General features: G+C 39.1%; 1 protein-coding gene across 2 annotated transcripts in view; it reads right to left on the bottom strand.

Moving 5' to 3' along the window:
* Positions 1 to 12,628, bottom strand: part of PPP2R3B (protein phosphatase 2 regulatory subunit B''beta) — a 46,152-nt gene extending 33,524 nt beyond the window's left edge. The window contains exons 1-2 of one of the 2 annotated variants that reach the window (XM_056488622.1): positions 12,527 to 12,628; positions 10,732 to 11,088 (exon numbers count right to left, since the gene is read on the bottom strand). In XM_056488622.1, coding sequence (XP_056344597.1) covers positions 10,732 to 11,073 — 342 coding nt within the window. In that variant the 5' untranslated portion in view covers positions 11,074 to 11,088; positions 12,527 to 12,628. Of the gene's footprint in view, positions 1 to 10,731; positions 11,089 to 12,298 lie in introns of both variants that reach the window. The other variant, XM_056488703.1, reaches the window with a different exon arrangement.
* Between the last annotated feature and the right edge of the window lie 9,292 nt (positions 12,629 to 21,920).

The following is a 21,920-nucleotide window of genomic DNA, read 5'->3' as shown; positions in this document are numbered from 1 at the left end:
ATTGAACTGGAAATGTTCAAGTGCAGTGTTACATTTATTCTAAATCTGAATTCTCCCCAGTGAAAGCTAAGGCAAAATCCTTTACTGGGTGAAGGACTGGGTGCCTGCCATGAAGCTGTTCAAGTATCCTGGCAGCTTATTATTAGCTAGATAAACAAACAGAGGGGAAGATGCATGCTCAGAGTTTCCTTCCAAAGATAAAGATACACACTATGAATGGATTGGACTCAAGGGACTGTGGCCAAAGGGTTTACCACTTTAACAAAGATCAGAACATACATAAGACTAACACAACATAAATAACACAGTATTTGGGTATTGCAGACGAAATACAATCTTGAAGACTACTTTAAAAACCCCTTAAATATATGCCTATCAAACCAGAATTTTTTGTCAGAAGCATATACCAACAGTATATTAAAATCTAAGAGATTAAGTGGAAGTAACCTCAAGTATTTGGAAAAAGCATCCCAGCATTACAGGAAGCCCCCAAGAAAATGATCTTCAGCCATGTAATAACTTTAGTTGCTGGAGTCTAGTCTTTAACCCAGTAAAATGTGAACCAAGATGACAGAAAGCCTGTTTGGCTTTTAGCAGAAGTTTAAATAAGGCTGAATAGTCAAGCCCAATGGCATGGAACCCAATAGCATCCCTCAGCCTGTCATGGAACAGGAATTAGGAGCAGATCCTGGGTTAACTGTGGAAAGAAAACTGTTTTATCTCCAAATCAGCCAGTGTAAAGGGCTGTTATGCAACTAGTGCAACCCTTTAGAGAAGTAACTTAATGGTGAGGAGCAGAACACAGCAGTTAAGAGAAATAAGGCAAAGTGGCACCTTTTCAATATAGAATAAAAATGTAATAGCATGACTAACTCACAGAACCACACTAGTAACGTGGTATTAAACATACATTCCAAAGGTTTAAAGTAGAAAGAAAGCACTAGCAAAAACAAATAGTTTAGGAAGATATACAAGAAGATAATCAGCTAACAATGCTTGCTAAAACACAGTAACAATGAGGCAGGAAATACAAAGAATTACATAAATATACTAGAAGACAAACAAAAGAAGCAAATCGTTGCTATACTAAGAAAACAAGCAAACCCAAACCAAACAACCCTGAAATGCTATGTTCTTTTTTCTTCCCCCTCAAAAAACATTGTGACAAGACAATCACCATTATTTAAAGTTATCAAGAATTATTTCTAAACCAGATAGTCCACACCTGGCCTTTGATATACTGAAAGATCCTGAATCTAATTTCTTGCTAGCAACTTCCCATTTGTAACTGCTGTGCATGAAAAGAGAACAACAGGACAACGTACTTGTGAGCTGAACAGAGTAACAAAGTACTACTATCCATCCCTAAGTTTGCTTTGGATGAGAGTCATCCCTTTTTAGCAGTACACTCACAAAACCCAAGGGAGCTAACACGTACAATGTGTACATAGCAGAAGGAATCAAGTTATTAGGCTCATTCAACAACCAGTCATGGAAACTGATTGCTTTAAAGTTATGGACAGTGTTGCTGGAGTGAGTATGACATACTGATGACCTGCTAGATGTTTACACTGTGCAGTTAAGAAATCTACCTTCACAAGAAGAAACTGATCCTTTGGCCTTGGAAAGGAGTTCATGTGCATCTGGGTCTAGATACATAATTTTTTTCTTGTAGGATGCAATGCCTCCCCATCAGAATGTGAAGTCTTGCATGTAAATGCCTTCTTGAATGATTATTTAAAGTTTCCAGTAGTCTTGGATTAGACAGAACAATGCCTGGCAGTTCTTTCCACAGCCACTAAGAGAATCCAGAATTCTCAAGAGGCAAGACAGTGAGTAAGTATAAAGACAGCAGTTAGATGCCAGATGTGTGGTTATGTTGGTAGGCCAGGAAGGAGGGGCTGATCAGATTTTCTGCTCGTTACCATAAGAAAGCCATGTATGAACACCAGGCATAGGCCATTATCAGATTACAAGATAAGATACACATCACCTTGCTATGATTACACAGCCTGAACTCCAAAGAAAGAGCAAGGGCCTTTTCCACTTCATTAACTGCATCTGACTAACTTCAGCAAGCATCAATACTAGAAGTTATAAAACCAATGCCTGGCAATAAAGGAATGGTTTACATACCTTTAGAACAAGTCTCAAGTTCTCTGCCATCTTAAAAAAAAGTAACCTCACATTTTATTTGTGTACAGCATAAACTAAATTTTAAGGGAAAAAGGTCATTGGAATAGTCCTGCAGATAGAGCCTATTTACTATTCATGATCTTCAGATGACCCTATCTATTCCTCAGATTATGAAAACCAGGACCACCCAAATTGATACTGAGGAGGTGAGCATAAAAGAGTGAAAGATGGATGCAAAAACATGGATTACACAAAAAAATGGATTACACAAATTAAAGTCATATTTCTCTAATAAGATGCTGTGGTTTTACATTTTAGATGAACTGTGATGCTACAGAGACTATCCACAGATAAGCTACAGTCCATAATACATGCATTTGTAACTTTAACAATGTAAGCCTCTGAATAGTAGAATTAGGTTGAAATGAAGACTCAGTTCAGGCCGATTCAGGATACGACAGATCTTCCTACAAGAGACAGCAGCTTTCACAACCAAGTCTAATGATATGCAGTATGGAACTTTTTAATGTCACACTGGGTATTTTGGATATTTAGTCATTTCTAGATTGTTATTATTTACATTGTGTCACCTTAATTTAGAAGCTGACAAAATAGTCTGGTAATAAGAACATGAATGACATTTTATAACTGTCCAGCAATTTATTTAAACATTGTATAAGCTGTTCAGTACTTCCATCTTTTGGACATTAACTGAATTTCTCACTTAATCCTTTCGAAAACATCTTTTCCCAGACTAGAATGATTGGTGCATGAAAGTACAACTACTATTTTAAATCCAGCATCAGAGACTAACTTGACATGTAATTTAGTCCCTGAAATCACAAGACAATAATTTTGGGTCAGTGACAGGACAGCTTCTTGCTTATGACTTTGCTGGAGATTTCTCTCCCTGAAGATCTTAACACAAAACCAACAAATCGGGAAAGCTTAAGACACAGACTTTGTCCTACAAGCCAGCCAGTAAAATCACAAATTGCTAATTTACCAACCAAAACCAAGATTTCTGATAGAACTGCTATGAAGACTTACTCTTAACCTAATACTACTGCGTTGTTGCATCAGTCTGAAATCACTGCTGATACAGGAAATGCAGGCAACAGAAACAATACTGATTTCTATAAAACTAAATGGAAAGCTGTGCACTTCCAAAATTGCAAGCAGAGTACAGTGCCAAAAGACACAGCAAAGAAAGAAGGTGGTCACTGGTAACCTCATGAACTTCAGCTTTCAGAATAACTAACAGGGCAATCATTATACAGAAAAAAGACCCAAGAAATTAGAAAACTTACAGAGGTAGAACACCACAAATACATTGCCAGAATAGGAACAGTATTCCTGACTTTCCTCCAACCTCCATTACTCAAAGTCTTTACATAAAGTTTACATATTTTTTCAAGCATTCTTGAAAAATCTCTAAAATGCTAAGCTTAAATTTGTCACTTGATAAATAAAAAAGGTAGTCAAAATTTTAGGTGGTGTTTTTAGTGTGTTAAAAGCTAGTAAGAGAAGAAAATTAGTGATCTTTTGTTTAAAATCTTACAACAGGAGACTTACAGTATTTGCTGTAAATGATGCCTATTCACAAAAATTTAGCAGGTAGAATAATAATCTAGCTCATCATTTTTCTCAAAAGTGCATAATTTCAAATAGTTTGCTTTATATTTTGGTAAAGTAGGCCACAAGGATTATTATTTACAATACATCAGTATTGATCATATCTACTAGAAATATTTACAAAATTTAGAAGATTAATTATTGCTTATCAATACAAATCCAGCTTCTAAAGGAATAAAACTCATTTGAAACTGTTTTCCTGGTTCTGCTGAATCAAAAAAACTTGATCAAGTCATGCCATTTGATAAGTTCCACAAACTTTGTTTTGTCAAGAAGGCCAAATTGAACCTAATTCACACTGGGCACATCTTGCAAATATTTGGCAATGATTTCCTCAGCATCCACTCAGTGTTTCCCCCTACATTTTCCCATGTACACTTCATGTACCTTTTCCTTTCAGACTTCCAGCCCATCTCACTTAACCCTAAATCAGCCAAAGTTACTAGTAAGATCTGCATAGAACTAATACGCAAGGCTAGTTCCATATGAAATGAAACTGAACAGCATGCACAAAGTTAATGGGACATGTATCCCAAGAGCTTCTCATTCCTGGAATACCTGTGGTCAAGAAGCAGTATGTGAGTGGCTCTACAGTTTCTAGCTATTTTTTACATGATTGCTATGCAAAAGGGGCACATCTAACATTAAGTAGTAGAACACACTTTTAAAAACACACCTCTTGGTCACTGTAGGTTTCAATGGGCCCATTTAAAATTGTATCTATTGTTCTCAGAATACAAATTAATCTTAGCTACCAAGATATTGGCACCATGTGGTTAACTGGAAGACAAGAACACCACACTAACAGGCCAAAACAAAGGAGTTATTTACATATTAGGCCACACTTAAAACACTAAATTTAGTAACCATTTGTTGCTGACTGTGAAAAACAATGAGAATGCTTAATTAGTATCTTCTTGAATCAATACAACGACTGAAATTCAATGAAACCAAGGCAACTTTAAGACAATTGTGTGTGCAAAACCTCTTAATTTGCCAAGACATGGTCATCTGATTTCACCACTGGCATTTTGAAGATTTTTCTCATAACAGAGCTTGCTGAAAAAACCTGTGCAGCTATTGACTAGGTCCAACAGTGGACAAACTAGTTCACTGGATGAGCTGAGTTCATGATTTTGTACTGAAGTAAGCCCACACATACTTTTGACCTCAAGTTTATTTACTGCTGACAGAGTAAATGTAAGGCATATGAAGAAGTTCTCAAAAAATATAAAACAGGTTCTCAAGGATCACTGAATAAAAAAAAAAAAAAAAAAAAAAAAAGAGAAAAGGCTATCCCCTCTATATCAATACCTAATTTCCTCACAGATTGAGCACCCATTTAAAAAAATGCACTGTTTAAATACTGATGTAAAGCCATAATTAAGTTTACCTGTTTTGAAAGACTGGACAGAGAAGCAATTGGAAGTAATGACCAGTAAACTATGATTATACAGCTTTGAACTTTTTCTGGTTTGCTTTTAAGTGTCAGTTACTCGCAAAGGAGTGACTCTGATTAATAAATGCAATAATTCAAAATTGAATTAATTTTAATTGTCCTATGTCAGGATTCAGGTGAGCTTCAAACTTGAAAAAAGCCACATAATTCTGAATTCCATTTCTCAGTAATAGAAATGCCAAAAACTCCTAAGACTGGATGCAGCACATAAAAAATATGAGTTTCCAGTAGGACACAAGTGCAACTGCCACTTTGAAAGAGGACAAAAGCTCACTACTTCTTTTAATAAAGCACAAAGTGAGAACAAAATCAATATAACCATTAACAAAAGTAACATTTATATACCAGGGTAACAAGATACAGTTTGAATAAGGAGCACTATCAAAACCCTACAACAGTGAATAACTTTCAGTTTCAGAATTATAAATAAAAAGAACAGTTAGTTCTCTCGCCAGGATAATGCTTCTTCTATTCCAAGCTATTCAACAAAGCTTTCTTAAGCTTTTGACTAACAACATACTACCAGTGCTGCTTATGCTGACTACTGTTATGTCACCCTACTCAAAACTAATAATGATTTTATGGGAACACCTACAGCTGCACTCTTCCAGACCTTAACATGAACTTTTGGCTGCCCTTCCTTTGTTGGCACCATAGAAGGAGCTTTATTGAGATCACACTAATGCTGACATCTTTCATAGTACCCTGTTATCACTGTAAAAGTACATCAGTTTGATACCAGGTTATTTACAGTCTCCCTTTAAGTCACGGGCTTGAGTTGAAAGCCAGGACCACCATCCTCCCCACTTAGTGACAGGACGTGGCACCACTAACACTATCTTTGCACGACAGAGTCAGGGAGTGCCTGTTAGATCACACAGCGCAGCCTGGTGTGCAGAGCAATGCTAACGCAGCTCACACAGCCCAGGCTCTGCAGTTAACAGAGCTTCTGCCATGACAGCCTACAAGGCAGCAATTGGATGCAGGCACCTCACAAGACGATAGTATCAGCACACCTACCCTCTACCTCAAGCCCTCAGAATTAATTTGTTTCAAAAAGCAACTGTTAAGTGTTATGCAGGCTTCAGTCAATGATAGAAAGGTTTCAATCTAGCCTCCCTGTAAATTAAAATGGATCCCAGCAGTACCATTATGTTTAAATCAAGTAACTGTTTACAAAAATTTAGCAAGAATGTTATTAATTGTAAAAATGCTAAGCAATCATATATTAAAGAAGTAAAAAATGTACAAGTTATGGACGTAAGAGGAAAATGTGCCTTATTTGCCACAGGACAACAAGCAGGAACAGCACCTTTCTACCAAAGTTTGACTCTGTAGAGAAATGGAAAAAAACTTTGAAGTATTTCTGATTGTGACACATTCTCTCTGCACCACTACCCCACAAAATGCCCATAGGGAATTCTGTGAACTGTTTCCCCAAATACCTTGCACACTAGCTGGTTAGGATTAAATATCTTGCCTGTGGCACCTTTTAGGCCTTGAGGATTGGCACTTTTGACAATGTGATGAACAGTGTACAATTGTGTATACCCCATGTGTTTCGGATAATCTAGAGTCCCAGAAACACTGTTAAATCTATGTACAGTAGTGATAAGGGTTAGAAATAATCTACAATAGCTATCCTTCAAGTTTGAAAGTTACAGCTCTAGAATTTCTTCAACAATACACTCGGAAATATTTGAGACTTGAATGCTGAAATTCCTTTATATCTCTAAATTTGTTATTTGAAGTATATATAGCACATACAAATCACAGGCCTACTTGCAGAATACCAAGTGCTTAGCAAGCACTTCATATTACATAACCAAAGTGACCAGAACTTTGCAATTACCACGCTTATACAATGGCTACAGTCAGATATCCACCTCACTGTGAATGACACCATGTAAGCAAAGCATGCATTTCCTTTACTACCTACTTAAAGGAAAAAACCAAAACAATCCCTAAACAAACAGTTTTGTTTTCATTTGCACTAAAAACACACTGAAAGATGAATTTTCATGGCAGAGAGCTGAATAAATTTTAAAATGTGCATTTGGATTAAGTCAGTTTCCTCTTAACATGGCTTTAAGTGACCTTTCCAGACCAAAAAAAAAAAAAAAAATCCATAAAGACCATGTAGGCTCTTTCATTACTGGAATAAGTACTTTTGACTTGCTCATCAGGGGAGGGCTTCAACTATCTTGAAAGACAGCAAATTCTCTTCTGAGAAGATATTACTGTTTCAGCAAAATAGATGCCGACTTCTGAATTTTGGATAGAAGATTAACTCGAAGGCTTCAATTACAAGCTAGTCTCTGGAAAAAAGAAAATATCTCCTTGAATACAATAGCTGATAGCTACAGTACTTTAAAGCTGTTCAATAGTTGCCATCAGCACACTAACTTATTTTGTTTATATGCTACTGTTTAGAGTATCAAAGATTACAAATCTAATTATATTCTAATTAAGAATGCTTCCCATTCAGAAAAACATGTTTCGCTAACAAGTATAGGAAATATACTGTAGTATGAAAATGTTGTTTCCCTGCACATTCATATTTACTTTCTAGTAATTACTTAAGGATGGTGGTTTTCTGTTATCAGCTTTATTATTTGGTGTCCTTCAAAAAAGTTGCAGGAACATTTAAGAAACAGAAAAAAGGCATACATACAGCAGCCTCACCCATAATCAAATACAGTGATTTAGCTCAGTGATACTGAAAATGTATCATGCCAAAGTAAGTTAACTGCTTGTATGCTGCCTTATGAGACTTCCAGTGCACAATAAGAAAAAGTTTAATAAGATGCTTAAGTTGATCTATATAGTCCAAAAAGAAATAATTCTCCAGCTCTTTATGGCTGGATGTAAAAGCCTTTTCCTAATAACACCCTCATGCACACAGAGCTAAGCACATTAACTTTTACCATTTTCTAGGACAGCTATTTAGAATTTAAATCTGTATTAGCTTGTACTTTAGGTCCAGTATCTGAAATATTTTCTTCCACTTACAGAAACAGGATGAGGACCTCAAATATCCTTAAAACTCATATGAGGTAGGAAAAACCATTGTGGCTTGAACTGAGAAACATAGTAAGATGCACAACAGATGCATTAGTTTTTGACACTGCATGAGGTAGTTTGTTGGAGAAAGTGGGGTACTTTGTGCTTTCTAAGAGAAAATACACCATCATGGCAGAACATGCAATTCTTGGTGGTATTTAAGAGTTGATGCCAGCTGCAAACGCAATTTACACTTAGAGATTAAGAAACTTTGGGATGAAGATTCAGTTCATATAAGGTTATAAATAAATTTTTCATTGCTTGGAAATTCCCCCTCCCCAACCTAATCAAGCAACAAACAACCTAACCCCTCTAGATTTTCTCTCAGCACTATACAAACAATTCCAATCAAGTCAAGTATTTTACTCCTCATTTATCTCTTCTAGTTCTTCTTCATGGGATTTACTTCAAGCAATCAACCAAGGCACATGAAGAGAAATTTACAGTACACAACTTAGGTTTTAATGGAAACTCTTCCTTTGCTTGCTTTTATCTAATACAAGAATAAACTGAGCATCTGCTGACTGACTTTCTGCATTTCACTAGAATAGGAAATATAATACTGTGAACAACAACAAAAAAGTAAATCAATAGTCATGCCCTGCTGTCTGGCTGGTTATTATGCACAAATACAAGTCCCTATTACAGTAAAGTCAATGCAGACAAACACTAGACTGGTGTTTTGGAGCTAAGAAATTGACAACTAGATTTGAAAATTAGTATTTATGAAACCAAGAGGTGACTTCAGATTAAATGTTTAAGTGCAGAAGAGTCATGCTGTTACTCCTGTGAGTTAAAGGGTAAGTCTAGACACTCAGTGCATACCAACAACAAAAAATAACTGATACTGTTAAACATTCCAGCTTTATTCTTTCTACCCTTACCCAACTGAGCAGGCTGCTCTGAGATACCAGGTTTGGACAATGCAATAAGTTAGATATCAAAGTATGTAGAGCAATTGGGAGTTACAACCTCTTAAAATTTTCCAGTATTATTAAAATGCATGAATTTATAATCCTATTGCATAAAAAACAGCATAATAATTCTTTGAAGTCCTTATGAATATCATGAAGTTCAGCGAGGTCAAGTGGAAGGTCCTGCATCTGGGACAAGGAAATCCCAAGCCAAAAACAGGCTTGGTGGGAAATAGAATGAGAGGAGCTCTGAAGTGGAGGACTTGGGGATGCTGTTGGATGAAAAGCTCAACATGACCCAGCAATGTGCACTTGCAGCTCAGAAAGCCAACTGTGTCCTGGGCTGCATCAAAATCAGCATGGGCAGCAGGACAAGGTTGGTGATTCTGCCCCTCTACCCCAGTGAGACCCCAGCAGGAGTGCTGTGCCCAGCTCTAGGGTCCTCAGCATAAGAAGGATGTGGAGCAAGTCCAGAGGAGGGTCACAAAGATGAACACAGTGCTGCAGTAACTTGTCAAAAAAGGCAGGCTGAGAGAGTTAGGGTTGTTTCCCCTGGGTCTGGGTAAAGCTTACAGCAGCCTTCCAGTATTTAAAGAGGACCAACGAGAGAGCTGGAGAGGGACTTTGTACAAGGGCGTGTAGTGACAGGACAAGGGGAAATGGCTTTAAACTGAAAGGGTAGGTTTAGATCAAATATTAGGAAGAAATTAAAATTCTTTACTGTGAGGATGGTGAGACACTGAAACAGGTTGTCCAGAGAAGCTGTGCATTTCCCATCCCTGGGAGTGTTCAAAGCCAGGTTGGATGGGGCTTTGTGCATCCTGGTCTAATGGAAGGTGTCCCTGTCCATGGCTGGAACTAGATGGTGTTGAAGGTCCCTTGCAGTTCAAACCATTCTGTAATTCTATGATTCTATGGTCGTTGATCATACATAAGCAACAATTAACTTTGTCAGTCACAACAACACTTTCTATCCAGTTTTGTTTTTACAATTTAAGAAAAGGGCTAGAAACTGGACTGAACTGAACTGCAAGCTTAAAAAGAATATTTCAGGTTGAGGCCAGGGTTGTCATCCTTGCATAGAGGGCATTGTCTGCTCTAAATAAAGAGCTCATTAGGAAGGAAGTGCTGAGTGTACCATGCAGTACCAAAACAATTACTTTGTTAATATGTAGATTCAGTGAAGCCAAATTTGAGTTTTGTACTAACAACAGTGCCTGTTATCACTTGACAAAGGAGTATTTGCAGTCAAGGCAGTATGTTATAAAAGGAACACAAACACAAGGACTTAAATTTATCCACTATTAGATGGCAAGGAGCCAAGATAATCTTATGGAAGCTTAGGCTACCTATCCACTAACAGTAATGACACACAAACATTGGTACTTTATGTACAGTGCTGCTGCTTCACTCCACTCCTGATACCTCCTCTGAGAAAACTATTTATTTACATAATTTGCTAACACCACAAACACAAAAGTCAGTTCTATTTAAACAAATAATTTTAGTAAGAAACCAACTTACTTCTTTGGTTCCTGAGGATCGACGTGTTGCTCTAACATTAGAAAAGTTCCTTGAGCTAGCTGGAGTTGCCAATGGAAGAGTAGTAGAAAGCTGAGGAGGACTGAAAGACAAAGGCAATCTGGTATCTCCCAATATGCACTGCTTGGAATTGGAATTTCTGCTGGTGAAACTCTCATTTTTACTGTTTCCTGAATCTGCGTTAAACTCTGTTTTCTCCTTATTCTTGATTCTTCTCAAGCAGTCCTTCAGCATTAGCTGAGTTGCAGGCTGACTCAACCAGCACAAAAAGAGTTCATCCACCTTCATTTTCACTGCAGGTTGCAGAGCCTTTCCAGGTGACATATTCTGCCAGATTCCCTGTTATGTTGGTTCAAACTCAAAGTAAATATTTGACAATCACATAAATATTCCAGTGTTTCACAGGCATAAGTTAACAAAGTGTTGATATTTATTCCCTCAATATACCAATAGAAGTTGGGACTTATATTTTAGCACGTGACTTCAACAACACTTTATAAGTGAAAGCCATAAAAGCCAGAGTCAGTCCAAAAAGCTTCTTTTAAATAATGGATAAACTTCTTTTAAAAGCATACTGTGTAAATGGTGGAGACTAGAGAACAAGAAATTGCACTTGGGCTTTCTCAAAGAGATAGCTAACAAATGTTACAAATATCCTTTAAGAATATGTGTTAAAGACATATGTATTATGAAAAATAAGACTTGAAAATACTTAAAATTGAACATACTAAGAACTAAATACCTAAGCAGTTTATGCTAAGCTCTGGTGACACAGCAAATATTATTTAATATGCAAGCCTTTCAGTCAAGAGATTTAGAATTAAGACTGAAAGCTCAATTTTCATTATGAAGTTGTGATATGGATTTAAAAATCTTGCATCCACCCCCATGTGAGTGATTCCCAAAGCACTGTCATCTGATATTTTAAAAACCTCTTATTTGACATTCACTTTTGCAGCTTCTCTAAACCAATGTAACTCAAGAATTGTGACAGTGTGATTTCAGGTTCAGTTACTCACCTGAAACAAACAGGTGTTTGTGGGGTTTTTTTGTTTGTTTTTTTTTTGTGTTAGAGAGACAGAACTGGAATAAAACACTGAGAACCACACCAAAGTTCCTACCAAGATTTTTGGCATCCAATTACTTCATGATTTGGTGCAATTCAAATAAAATCTATACTTCCTCACTAACAGTGAGCACTAACAGTGCTCTTTTAAAGCTCTTCACAGAATTTGATCTATACGCATAAAGCATATAATAAAAGATACATGATAGATGATCTGAGACGTCTCTTCCAACCTAAATGATTCTATATACAAATACTTAGCTGAACAAGCTTTAAAATAAGCACTTCAATTTGGAAAGGAACAACGCCTAGCAAACAGACATCCTCCTAAAACTTAAAGCTCCTCCTCGTCCCATGGCAGACCTAGAAGCCTTGTAACACTGCATCACTCAAACTTTCCAAACCGCTATAACTTCGCAGTTCAGTTATTCCGTTTCCGAAAGTGAGGGTCCCCTCGTTTCCCTACTATTTTACTCTCCACACCTCCACGGCGCTGGCGGCTGCGCTCAGCCCTCCTCAAGCGCCATTCGCCTGGAAAGGAACGGTCCCGGGGAAGGGCCAGCCCGGCGCCGCCCGGGCACGGGCAGCCGGCGTTGCAGCCACAGGCTCGCTCCTGGGGCGAGCTCCGCGCTTCGCCCCGCAGCAGCAGCAGCAGCAGCAGCAGCAGCTCAAGAGCAACATGACTGCGTGCCGCGGGACAAACGCACCCACCTGCTCCGCTCTCGTTCCGCCTCCGCCGCCGCCCCTTCCCGCCGCCACCGCCTTCAAATGCGCGCCTCCTTCCGGCCCGGCCCGGCCCGGCCGCCGCCATCTCGCGAGAGCGCGGCCTCCCGCCCCGCGGGACGCGCCCGCCGGTCGCCATGGCGACGGCCGCTCGGGGCCTGCCCTGCCCTGCCCTGCCCGGGCCGCCGCCGCCCGTGCGCAACTTAGGGCTCTGACAAGGCATCGGCGTCTCACTGACAAAGTGATGGAGGGGCACAGAGAGTGTCTCCTCACAAGTTTGCTGATGACACAAGGCCGGGAAGAGTGGCAGTCACCCCAGAAAGCTGTGCAACCCTTCAGGACCTCGACAGCTTCAAGAGAGGGTCAGAGAAGAGTCTGGGATTCAGCAAAGGCAAATGCAGGGTCCTGCACCTGGGGAGGAATAACCCTGGGCACCAGCACGGGCTGGGGAGCAGCTCTGTGGGGAAGGACCCGGGGATCCTGATGGACAACAAGCTGTCCCTGAGCCAGCAGTGTGTCCTTGTGCCGGGGCCAGCGGTGTCCGGGGATGCATAAGGAGGTCAGCAGGCCGACCTGCCCCTCTACTCAGCCCTCGTGAGGCACATCTGGAATGTCACATTCTGGGGTCCCCAGCCCAAGAGACGTGAAGCTCCTGGAGAGGGTCCAGCAGAGGGTGGCAAAGAGGATAAGGTGACTGGAGCATCTCTCTTAAGAGGAAAGGCAGAGGGAGCTGGGCCTGCTCAGTATTGAGAAGACATGACTAGGAGAGGACCTTATTAATATATATATATATTCAAAGAGGGAGTGCTGAGGGGATGGATCTCGGGGTGCCAACCGCTAGGACATGAGGCAGAAACTGATGGACAGGAAGCTCCACCTGAATGTGAAGAAGAATGTCTTTACTGTGCAGGTGACCCCACACACTGGGACAGGTTGCCAGATTGGTTATAGAGTGTCCCTCATTGGAGATGTACAAGAACCATCCGGATGCACTCCTGTGCCATGTGCTCTAGCATGACCCTGCCTAAGCAGAGAGATTGGATCAGATGACCCACTGGAATCCTCTCCACGCAATTTACCCATTCTGTGGTTTTGTGAAAGTGAGCTGATTCCATCTGCTAAATGCTGTTAAAAGGAGAACATTAAGTGCTCTTTCTACACAGTGGCTATGGTTACCACTAGTGTTAAGGGATTGCAAATGATAGGATGAAAGATGAGGTGCAGGCAGTAACAAATAGAAGGATTACTAAGGAGGAAGGATCCCTTACTAAGAGAATGATGTGTGCCAATCTATTTGCAGCCCCTTTTTTGTACTGGAAAACATCCACTGGCATTTTGTGGTTGTCAGCCTTCAGGGGCACTCCTTTGAGGCTTCCTGGGTACACTTATCAGTGGGATTTAGGTGGTTGCCCATTGGTCCATATAGTTTTTTTCTTTGGTATTTTTTACATCAGCGATTCATTGGTATTTTTAATCAGATTCCCTACTTCCACTGCACTGATTTTTCCTCAGTGACTGCACTTCACTTTTGTTAATCCATTTTACATTCTGCCAAAGATGATACAGTGGTTTGAAGGGAAGGCTTGAAAATGCAGGCAAGAGTAAAATAGGGTAAAGTGAAGGAATGGGCTTGCTTTCTTATTTTTGGAAGCTTGTAGAGAGGACACAGAGATAAGAAAGGACTAAGGAGGAGCAAAAGCCGAGATGCTGTAGGAGAAGTCTGGTACAGTCCAACCCAATTACCTTTAGGTAATACCAGAATGATATTTTGATAATAACAGTCATCTGGCAAACCCCAGTATTACTCTTCTAAGTATATCAGAAGGTTTAGCTTCCAGCTGTAGACACTGAAATATATTTTCACAAGTCTTAAAATGAGATTCTGCTCTTGCAAGTTCTTGAGGGAGTCTCCACTTTTTGAAGTAGTGTTCTATTTCCTGCCCATTGGTTGGTGAAGTTAGAAAATATGTTTTTTCAAAGCCAAAGTGGACAAAATGGCATTTTTAAAACTGAAGTAAAACATTCAACGTAACACAGCGGAAGCAGATGTTGAAGTATGGATAAATCTGTAAATATTATGGAAGTAGCTTTTGAGTAAGGGAAAGGAAATTTAAAACCCTGTGTTATGGATAGCAGCAAGATTTTTGGCGGAGAACTGAAGGGCTGAATTAAGAAGACTGATAGCAGAGCAAGAGACATGGAACAAAGAGGACTTTTAAAACATTTTGAATGCCTTTGAAGCATTCCTCAGTGATGGTGTAGCCATCTGTTGATTGACATGTTGAAGACAGGTGGCAAGAAGGGGATCAGAGAGTGACTTGACAGAGTTGTAGAGTTGGATATCATCTGCAAAGAGATGATGCCCTTTGTTGAAACTGGCAATGAGATCTCCCAGAGGAACATGCAAAATAAGAAAAAAAGATGAAAAAAAAACCTCTGAGAGATGCACACAGTCAAAGTGTTCTCTCATGCATGCTATTGTAGATTCAAAGCAGTTCTATCTCTGACTTCATTAGGCTGTGTCATGGATAACATTTGTGTGAGAGAGGAATCAATTCTATGTGCCTTCTGTTAAGCAGAAGACACTTTGGGCATCCTCATCAAGTTGTACAGTACTGGCAGTTGAGACAGATGTTTTGAACTTGTGTCTGGATGAATCAAGTCTGCTTAGCACTGTATCTACTGGTAGGGATGTGTGTGTAGAAATACAGGGGCTCAAACTTGGCCAGAAGTGGAGAAATACCTAAACTGAACGTCTTTGTTCAGATCTTCCACTGAGAATTGAAACTTGAAGTCCTTTTTGACTGCTATATCCTTGTTCTTGCTTGACTACAGAAACCAAACCTTTTTATGTTGCTTTCAAAGTATGGAAAACAAAAATCTGTTCTAGTGTCTTACCATTTTTTTGAAATGTATCCATCTGGCCTAAGGACGGGCTCCTTTAAAAATCCACTGAATAATTATTAAATATAAAAGTGCCAAGCATACAATATCCAACTGATACCTGAAGGTTTAGTGATGGGGTCACACTTAGCATTGCTGTAAAAGACAGACTATGCTTTAGGTAAGGCACTTGTTTAATAAGTGCAAGAGAGTGGGGCATTGATATAACTTGAGCCAATTACTAACAGGAGTGCTTGGGCCTAACAGTGGAGTTAGTACATCCTGCTGGTGTACCTGTGCAGCACAGTCCCTCCCTCCATACTGCATGGAGGTGCAGAAACTGAGGAGCCACATCCAGCTCTTGTTGGCTCTGTTACCTACAGCTCCTTTCTCTCCTTGCTTCACTAGTCTTGACTCAGCAAGAGTGATGTTAGCGGTACTGCCAGTGTATGTTTCTGGCTAAATATCAGCCTTCCTTTGCCTTTATTTGTCACTTTGTACCACAGAGCAGTGGTGTTCATAAGGAATATTTCCATTCCTCATCAGCGTTTTGCTGTGAGAGCTGGGCTTCTTCCCTGATAACCTTGGGTCTGTACAACTTAGACATACAGATAATAAAGAGGTGTCTCCAATCTCTCTGTACTAAAACATTTCCAAGGCCTGATAAATGTTATCCAGAGGTAAATATTTAACCTAGATCAGCTGTTACATGACTTAAAAGTGTTCCTCTCCACTTCTTAATAAAAATCTCAATTAGTATTTGAGGTATACAAAACCACATTTTAGAAATCTAAAGTTAGGTAGGATAAAAATGTTTGGAGTATTATATTTATTTGCTTGCACATAGCTGTGTCAGTTGTACTCTCATCCAATCTCAAAAGTAGAGTCATCATCCTTAAGCAGAGTGGCAGGTTGAGGTGGAACACGTGCCTGAGATCAAAATACAGTTCACTGCAGGATCTTTCTGAGTCTTTGTTCTGGAGCTTTTCATATGCCTTTGTGCAGGTTTTATCTAGGGCAGGGTTAACTTTCTTTACAGGGGCTGGTATGGGCCTTGCTTTAGATTTGTGTTTAACATAGGGTTGATAATGGAGAAATGTTTTTGGTATTGCTGAGCAGGGCTTTCACAGAGGCAAGGCCTTTTCTACTTTTCCCACTGCCATGTTGATGAACAGACTGTGGATGCCTGGGGAATTGTGAGCCAGGATAGCTGACCCCAGCAGACCAAAGAGATATTCCAGACCATATGACATCATGATCAGTTCCTGAGTTACTTCTGTATGATGGAACCCTGCTCTCCTGGAGATGACTAAACACCTGCCTGCCCATGGAAGCAGTGAATTAACTTCATTGTTTTGTTCTGCTTGTGTGCATAGCTTTTGCCTTTCCTCTTAAACTGTGCTTATCTCAATCCATGAGTTTTTTTACTTTTACCCTTCCAATTTTCTCCCTGATCCTGCTGATGAGGGAGTAAGTGAGCAGATGTGTGGTATTTGGTTGATGGCTAGGGTTAAACCATGATCCTGTCACTCAGAGAACAGAACTACAGTACCTCTTTTGAAGGCCTTAAGGACAATATTGCATTTTGATTAGGCTTTTGCTTTTATAATGCTTTTGCTGACATATTTCACAACTTTGAAATTTAGACATCTGAAGTCCAGTTCTAACCTATAGTGCTATATATATAATCACTAAAATAATTGTGTCCTGATTTCCTGATGTATTGACTTAGTTGGAAGCAGGTGTGCTGAATGCCTCTGACAAACTGGTCACTTTTATTTAAATCGTTGTTATTGAAAATTTTGGCCAGACAGGTTCATTGAGGTTGTGCTGCCAAGGTGATGTTCCTTGTAAACCTGCTTATGGTATGCAGTCAGAAAGACTTAAAGGGTATGTTAAGAAAGACTTAAAGGTAGTGTTAAGTGAAGGATAAAGTCTAACATACTGTCACTCAGATTCCTAGTGCTGGTACTAATATTTATCTTCATTTTAAATTATGCCTTATGCTGCATAATTTAAAATGAAGATAAATATTAAGAAAATGGTAGCAACTGATAATCCATTGAACTATGTACCCATACCAGCTAACCATACCACTCGGTTCTTTCTTGCAGCAGCTTACCAAAAATAGAGCTGGGATGGTGAACTAGGGGTCATATGGCCTCCAGAAGTAGCATCATAAGCAGCAGAAGTATGTCAGCAATGCTGACTTGGTGCACGTGTTTGGCAGCCAGCAATGCTCTCCAGAGATACTAATATTGAGATGTGAGGCTTGAATTTTCCCTGTCTCCTACAATCTTGAGGTAGAATGCTGCAGTAGTATGGGATCTGGTTAATAGCTTGTTGGTGCACAGCTCCTTAAGAGCAAATCAGAGATATAATTAGAAATTCTTTTGTAACCTGCCAGCTTGCATTGTGAGTAGAGGCATTTAAACATTCTGTACTTGCAGACACATTTTGTTTCCTCCTTATCATATGCACCATGTAGTTAGAATAAGGCCTTGTCACTGGCTCTCTCCTTACCTGAGTGGTTGGTTTAATGCAGGAATAATTATATCTCTGCAAGAAAAAAAGAAAGAGTATAAAATGTAGATTCTGTACGAGCAGGTGCACTACAAGCCAAAGAAGAAAATTGATTCAGCAGTTGTTTGCCATCATGTTTTTAGATTAATTCCTACTGTATATCACTGCAGGGCTCTAGCAATGAGCAGTTCTTTTACATTTTACTGAATTACTGTTGGTGTGTTGGTTTTTTTCCATGGGGGCCTTGAACTGAGCGATGTTTACAGCAGTCCAGATGTGAGGGCTGGTTCCGCATTAAGTCACCCTGATCTTCTAATCCCAGGTTCACGTACTTCTAGTGCTGTATTTTATCTGATGGTTTTATCTAGCATTGTATCCAGGTCACATGGAGTTTATGGAAAACTGCCTGAAATGCAGTCTCTGGGGTGGTGTTTAACAAGGTGTGCGTGAGGATGTTTATGGGGTGTGAGAATGGGAGTCCATTCATTCTCCACGTTGAGAGTTACAGAGCCCAGTTCTCTTCTAACCTTGTCCTGGTGCAATCATTAAAGGGGAGAGAAGACTCTGAGCTCTTGTTTCCCACAACCTTAGTGTCTGCCAGCTACTTGTCTGCTACCATGCCCAGGTGCTTGGCTCTTGCATCTCCATCACCTGGCTAGGACCCAGTCTAAAGAACTGAGACCTAAACTTGTTTTGGGATAGAATCTACCTTTCGTTATTTCATCAGAGCAGTCTTCATCAAATTATCAGTGGGGCAGTGTACAACAGCACCTCTACTCTTTTTCTTCTTTGGCAGTTGTAAAGAAATGTAAATCATGTAATGGACAAGTATATTTTTATTACTTGGTACCCACAATTGTTTCTGTAATAACATGTGTATTTCCAGGGCAGGGTCTTTTGAATATCCATGTACATAAATATATATTAAATAGAAACTGCAGTAAACCACAGAATTTTGCCAGCTACCGCTGCTCTAATTAGGTCACGGAACTAAAAATAATTAATATAGTTAGTTGTTGGATTACAATACAATGAGAAGTACACACCTAATAAATCACATTGTTTTTATTATTATTTGCTAAGTATCTGGCTGCTTGCGTAATGTTTTACAACTTTGGCTAAATTCACCTTGTGCTCTTCAAAGCCAGTAGCAAGATTTCCAGTTTTCATAGTGCTATGAGATCAGACACCTATGCTCTGGGGGGTTTAATTCACCACTGCATTACTCCATTTACAAATCTGATCTGCAATTTGACCACTATTTTCATTCAGCAAAACTAAAAGATTAACTATTTCTAAATTTATGAGCTAATTAGTACACTAATACAAACCACATTTATAATTTTCCTGAGTTTGTTTAATCCTTCTTCATTACAAAAGTCAGTTCAGATGTCTGTAAAAGCTTACAGAAAAAAAAAAAGAAAAGTATTTGTTTTCATTTTCATTAGGGAAAAGTGAAAATTCCAAAAGATTCTGGGCAGACAGAGCCACATTCTTTTACTCTCATTAAAGTCCTTTTAGTCACAGTAGTTAGAGGAGGAAAACACTGTGCAGCTCTAGGCATATGTCTGCAAGGTTGCCAACACCAATAATTTTATCACAAGTTTAATAAGATTTAGTGTTTTTCTTATAAAGCTCCAGAGTCCCATGATTATGAATTAATGTTATCTTCCATTAAACATGCATGTTAAAAGGAGTCTTGTAGTTGCAAAGAAAGTATTGGAAATACAAAATTATTGGTTCAAAAATCCTAATTAAAAAAAAGAGCCCCTGAATAATCTCTTTAAAATCAAGATTTTAGAGGCAATCTCATATTTTGAAAAGTGTTTGTTAATCAAAGTATTGTGTCAATAGTATCACTAATTCCAGCAGTATTGCTCGTCAAGTATTTCTGTATAGAATCTGGTGCTACTTTCTTGATATTCTTCTCCTGCTCTAGAAACTTCACTTAAGACACAGAAACCCTGCACGTTTTTCTGATTTAAGTGCATCAGAATGCTGAGACGTAGGGTTAAGAGTTGGCTACATATTTTAGATATTGGAGCCAGACAGCAATTCAGTCTAATAATGTGCATGTCTACTATTTCCTGAAAATTTGCTGGTACATGACCCTTTATATGCATATATGTGACCTTACAGCAGACTCTTTTATGTGGTGCCAAAAAATGGCATTAGCTTCAGCTGCTTTATTAAATTGCTACCCAAGCTGGCGTACATTCAGAGCGTATCAGCAGCTTGCATGCTGTGCCAGCTAACATGGGAACCTCTGCTTCTCTCCTTGCTCTCTGGGGTTAGCACACAGACCAAGAACAAACACCTCTTGAATGCTGGGCCAGAGTATTTTGCACACTGTCACAAACCATGTTTGTCCTTTGGCCTGAAAGGAGCACGGAGAGGCACTAACAATGACTACCTTGAGCTGCTTTACTCCCCCAGTCCTCAGTGAGGCAGCATATCCAGCAGACAAGGAGTCTGGCTTGTAAGAAGCATTTATCTAATAGGCTGCAGCTGTGATGAATGATACTGTTCCCAACTAAATATTCTATCCCAGAGACAAGGTTAGAGAAATAGTCCCTGTAATTAACATTTGCCTTTTAATACTACCAGCTGAAAAAAGAAGTGAATGTGACAGCAGTCAGCAACTGCCAAGGTATAGATCCAATACGGGACTATTATGGAAATGAGAAAAGTGCACACTGGAAGAAGACAAAGCTTGCATAATGTTCCACATGATCCTGGGCAAAATAATTGCAGCTAAAGAATGTAATTTGAATGCATGAAGGGTATTCACAGTGGCTGAATTTATCTGGGTGATGCATACTCCTCTGGGCTAGAGCTGGTTTCCTGATCTGAACTGCCCTCTAGAAGAGCCTGTTGGTATCCCTTGGTTGTGAAAGTTCTCCCATGGGGCTCAGTGACCATAGGCTAATATGGCCTTTGGGAATAGTCCCCATGGTAACCTGAAGCCAGCTTGTATTAGTATTTCAATGCTGCTGTTTCCTGACTTTTAAGCACCTCCTCATATAGCTTGACTGTCCTGACTTGGTACTTAGCTCTTCTACAAGGACTGGTACTAAGAACTCTTCTGGAAGGAGCAAGATTGGAATGCAAATTTTCAATAAAATTAAAATATTTTTCTAATTTTCCTTTTTACTGTGTAGTAAAAATTGCTGTCACATGTGTCATACACTTCTAATATTACCATAGAGGTGTTCACAAAAGACATTCCAAGTAACTCTCAGCAGAAGTAAACTCATGCAGCACATATCCTTAGTGTTCTGGACCTTGAAATGCAGATAATAGATTAGTTCAGAGCTATGTACTTGTTTTCCTTCCTATTCAGGACAGAAAACAAGCTTCTACTTGAATTACTTCAAAATTGCATGCTTAAATCCTCTTCTATTACACCTTAAATTAATTTTTGTGTTTCTGACTATATAACATGCTACAAACTTTGTGTATCTCTGGTATATATTCACTTTAACCTATAAAATAGTGCATTTTAATTATTTAATTATATATTCCTGCAAGTCCTAAAGATGTAAGAGACCTGGGAAGAGAAGTTGGGCTCTTATTTTCTTGTTTATCAGCCACCTATTAGTGGCTTCCATTGCAGAACCACCCTTACACCATACAGTGGTGCATGTAATGTTTGGTTCCTAAATTGCTCTTACAGGAAAGGTTGAAAAAATGCAATTTTTTAAAATTTAATCTGGGACTTGACTGAAATTAATATATTTGTGTGTCTTATGACTTATTTTTAACACAGTGCCTTAACATTTAAGTTGCTGTATCATGTTTTTAATTGTTAGTGGTGCCTACAGTTAGACATTCCTTGTGGCTTAAATACTTCAAATAATTAGAAAAGAAATAACTGGTATACAGTGTTTGAAAATCAAACAGCGTAATTCCCTGCAGCTCTAGAAGGGAGGAAAAAAACTATTGATGGAATTTTTAAACCAAACAAAATTTATTT

This window comes from Oenanthe melanoleuca, chromosome 1 (assembly GCF_029582105.1).
Source record: "Oenanthe melanoleuca isolate GR-GAL-2019-014 chromosome 1, OMel1.0, whole genome shotgun sequence".
NCBI lineage: Eukaryota > Metazoa > Chordata > Aves > Passeriformes > Muscicapidae > Oenanthe > Oenanthe melanoleuca.
The sequence above is the reverse complement of the archived record's forward strand: the minus strand, read 5'-3'. Positions and strand labels throughout refer to the sequence as shown.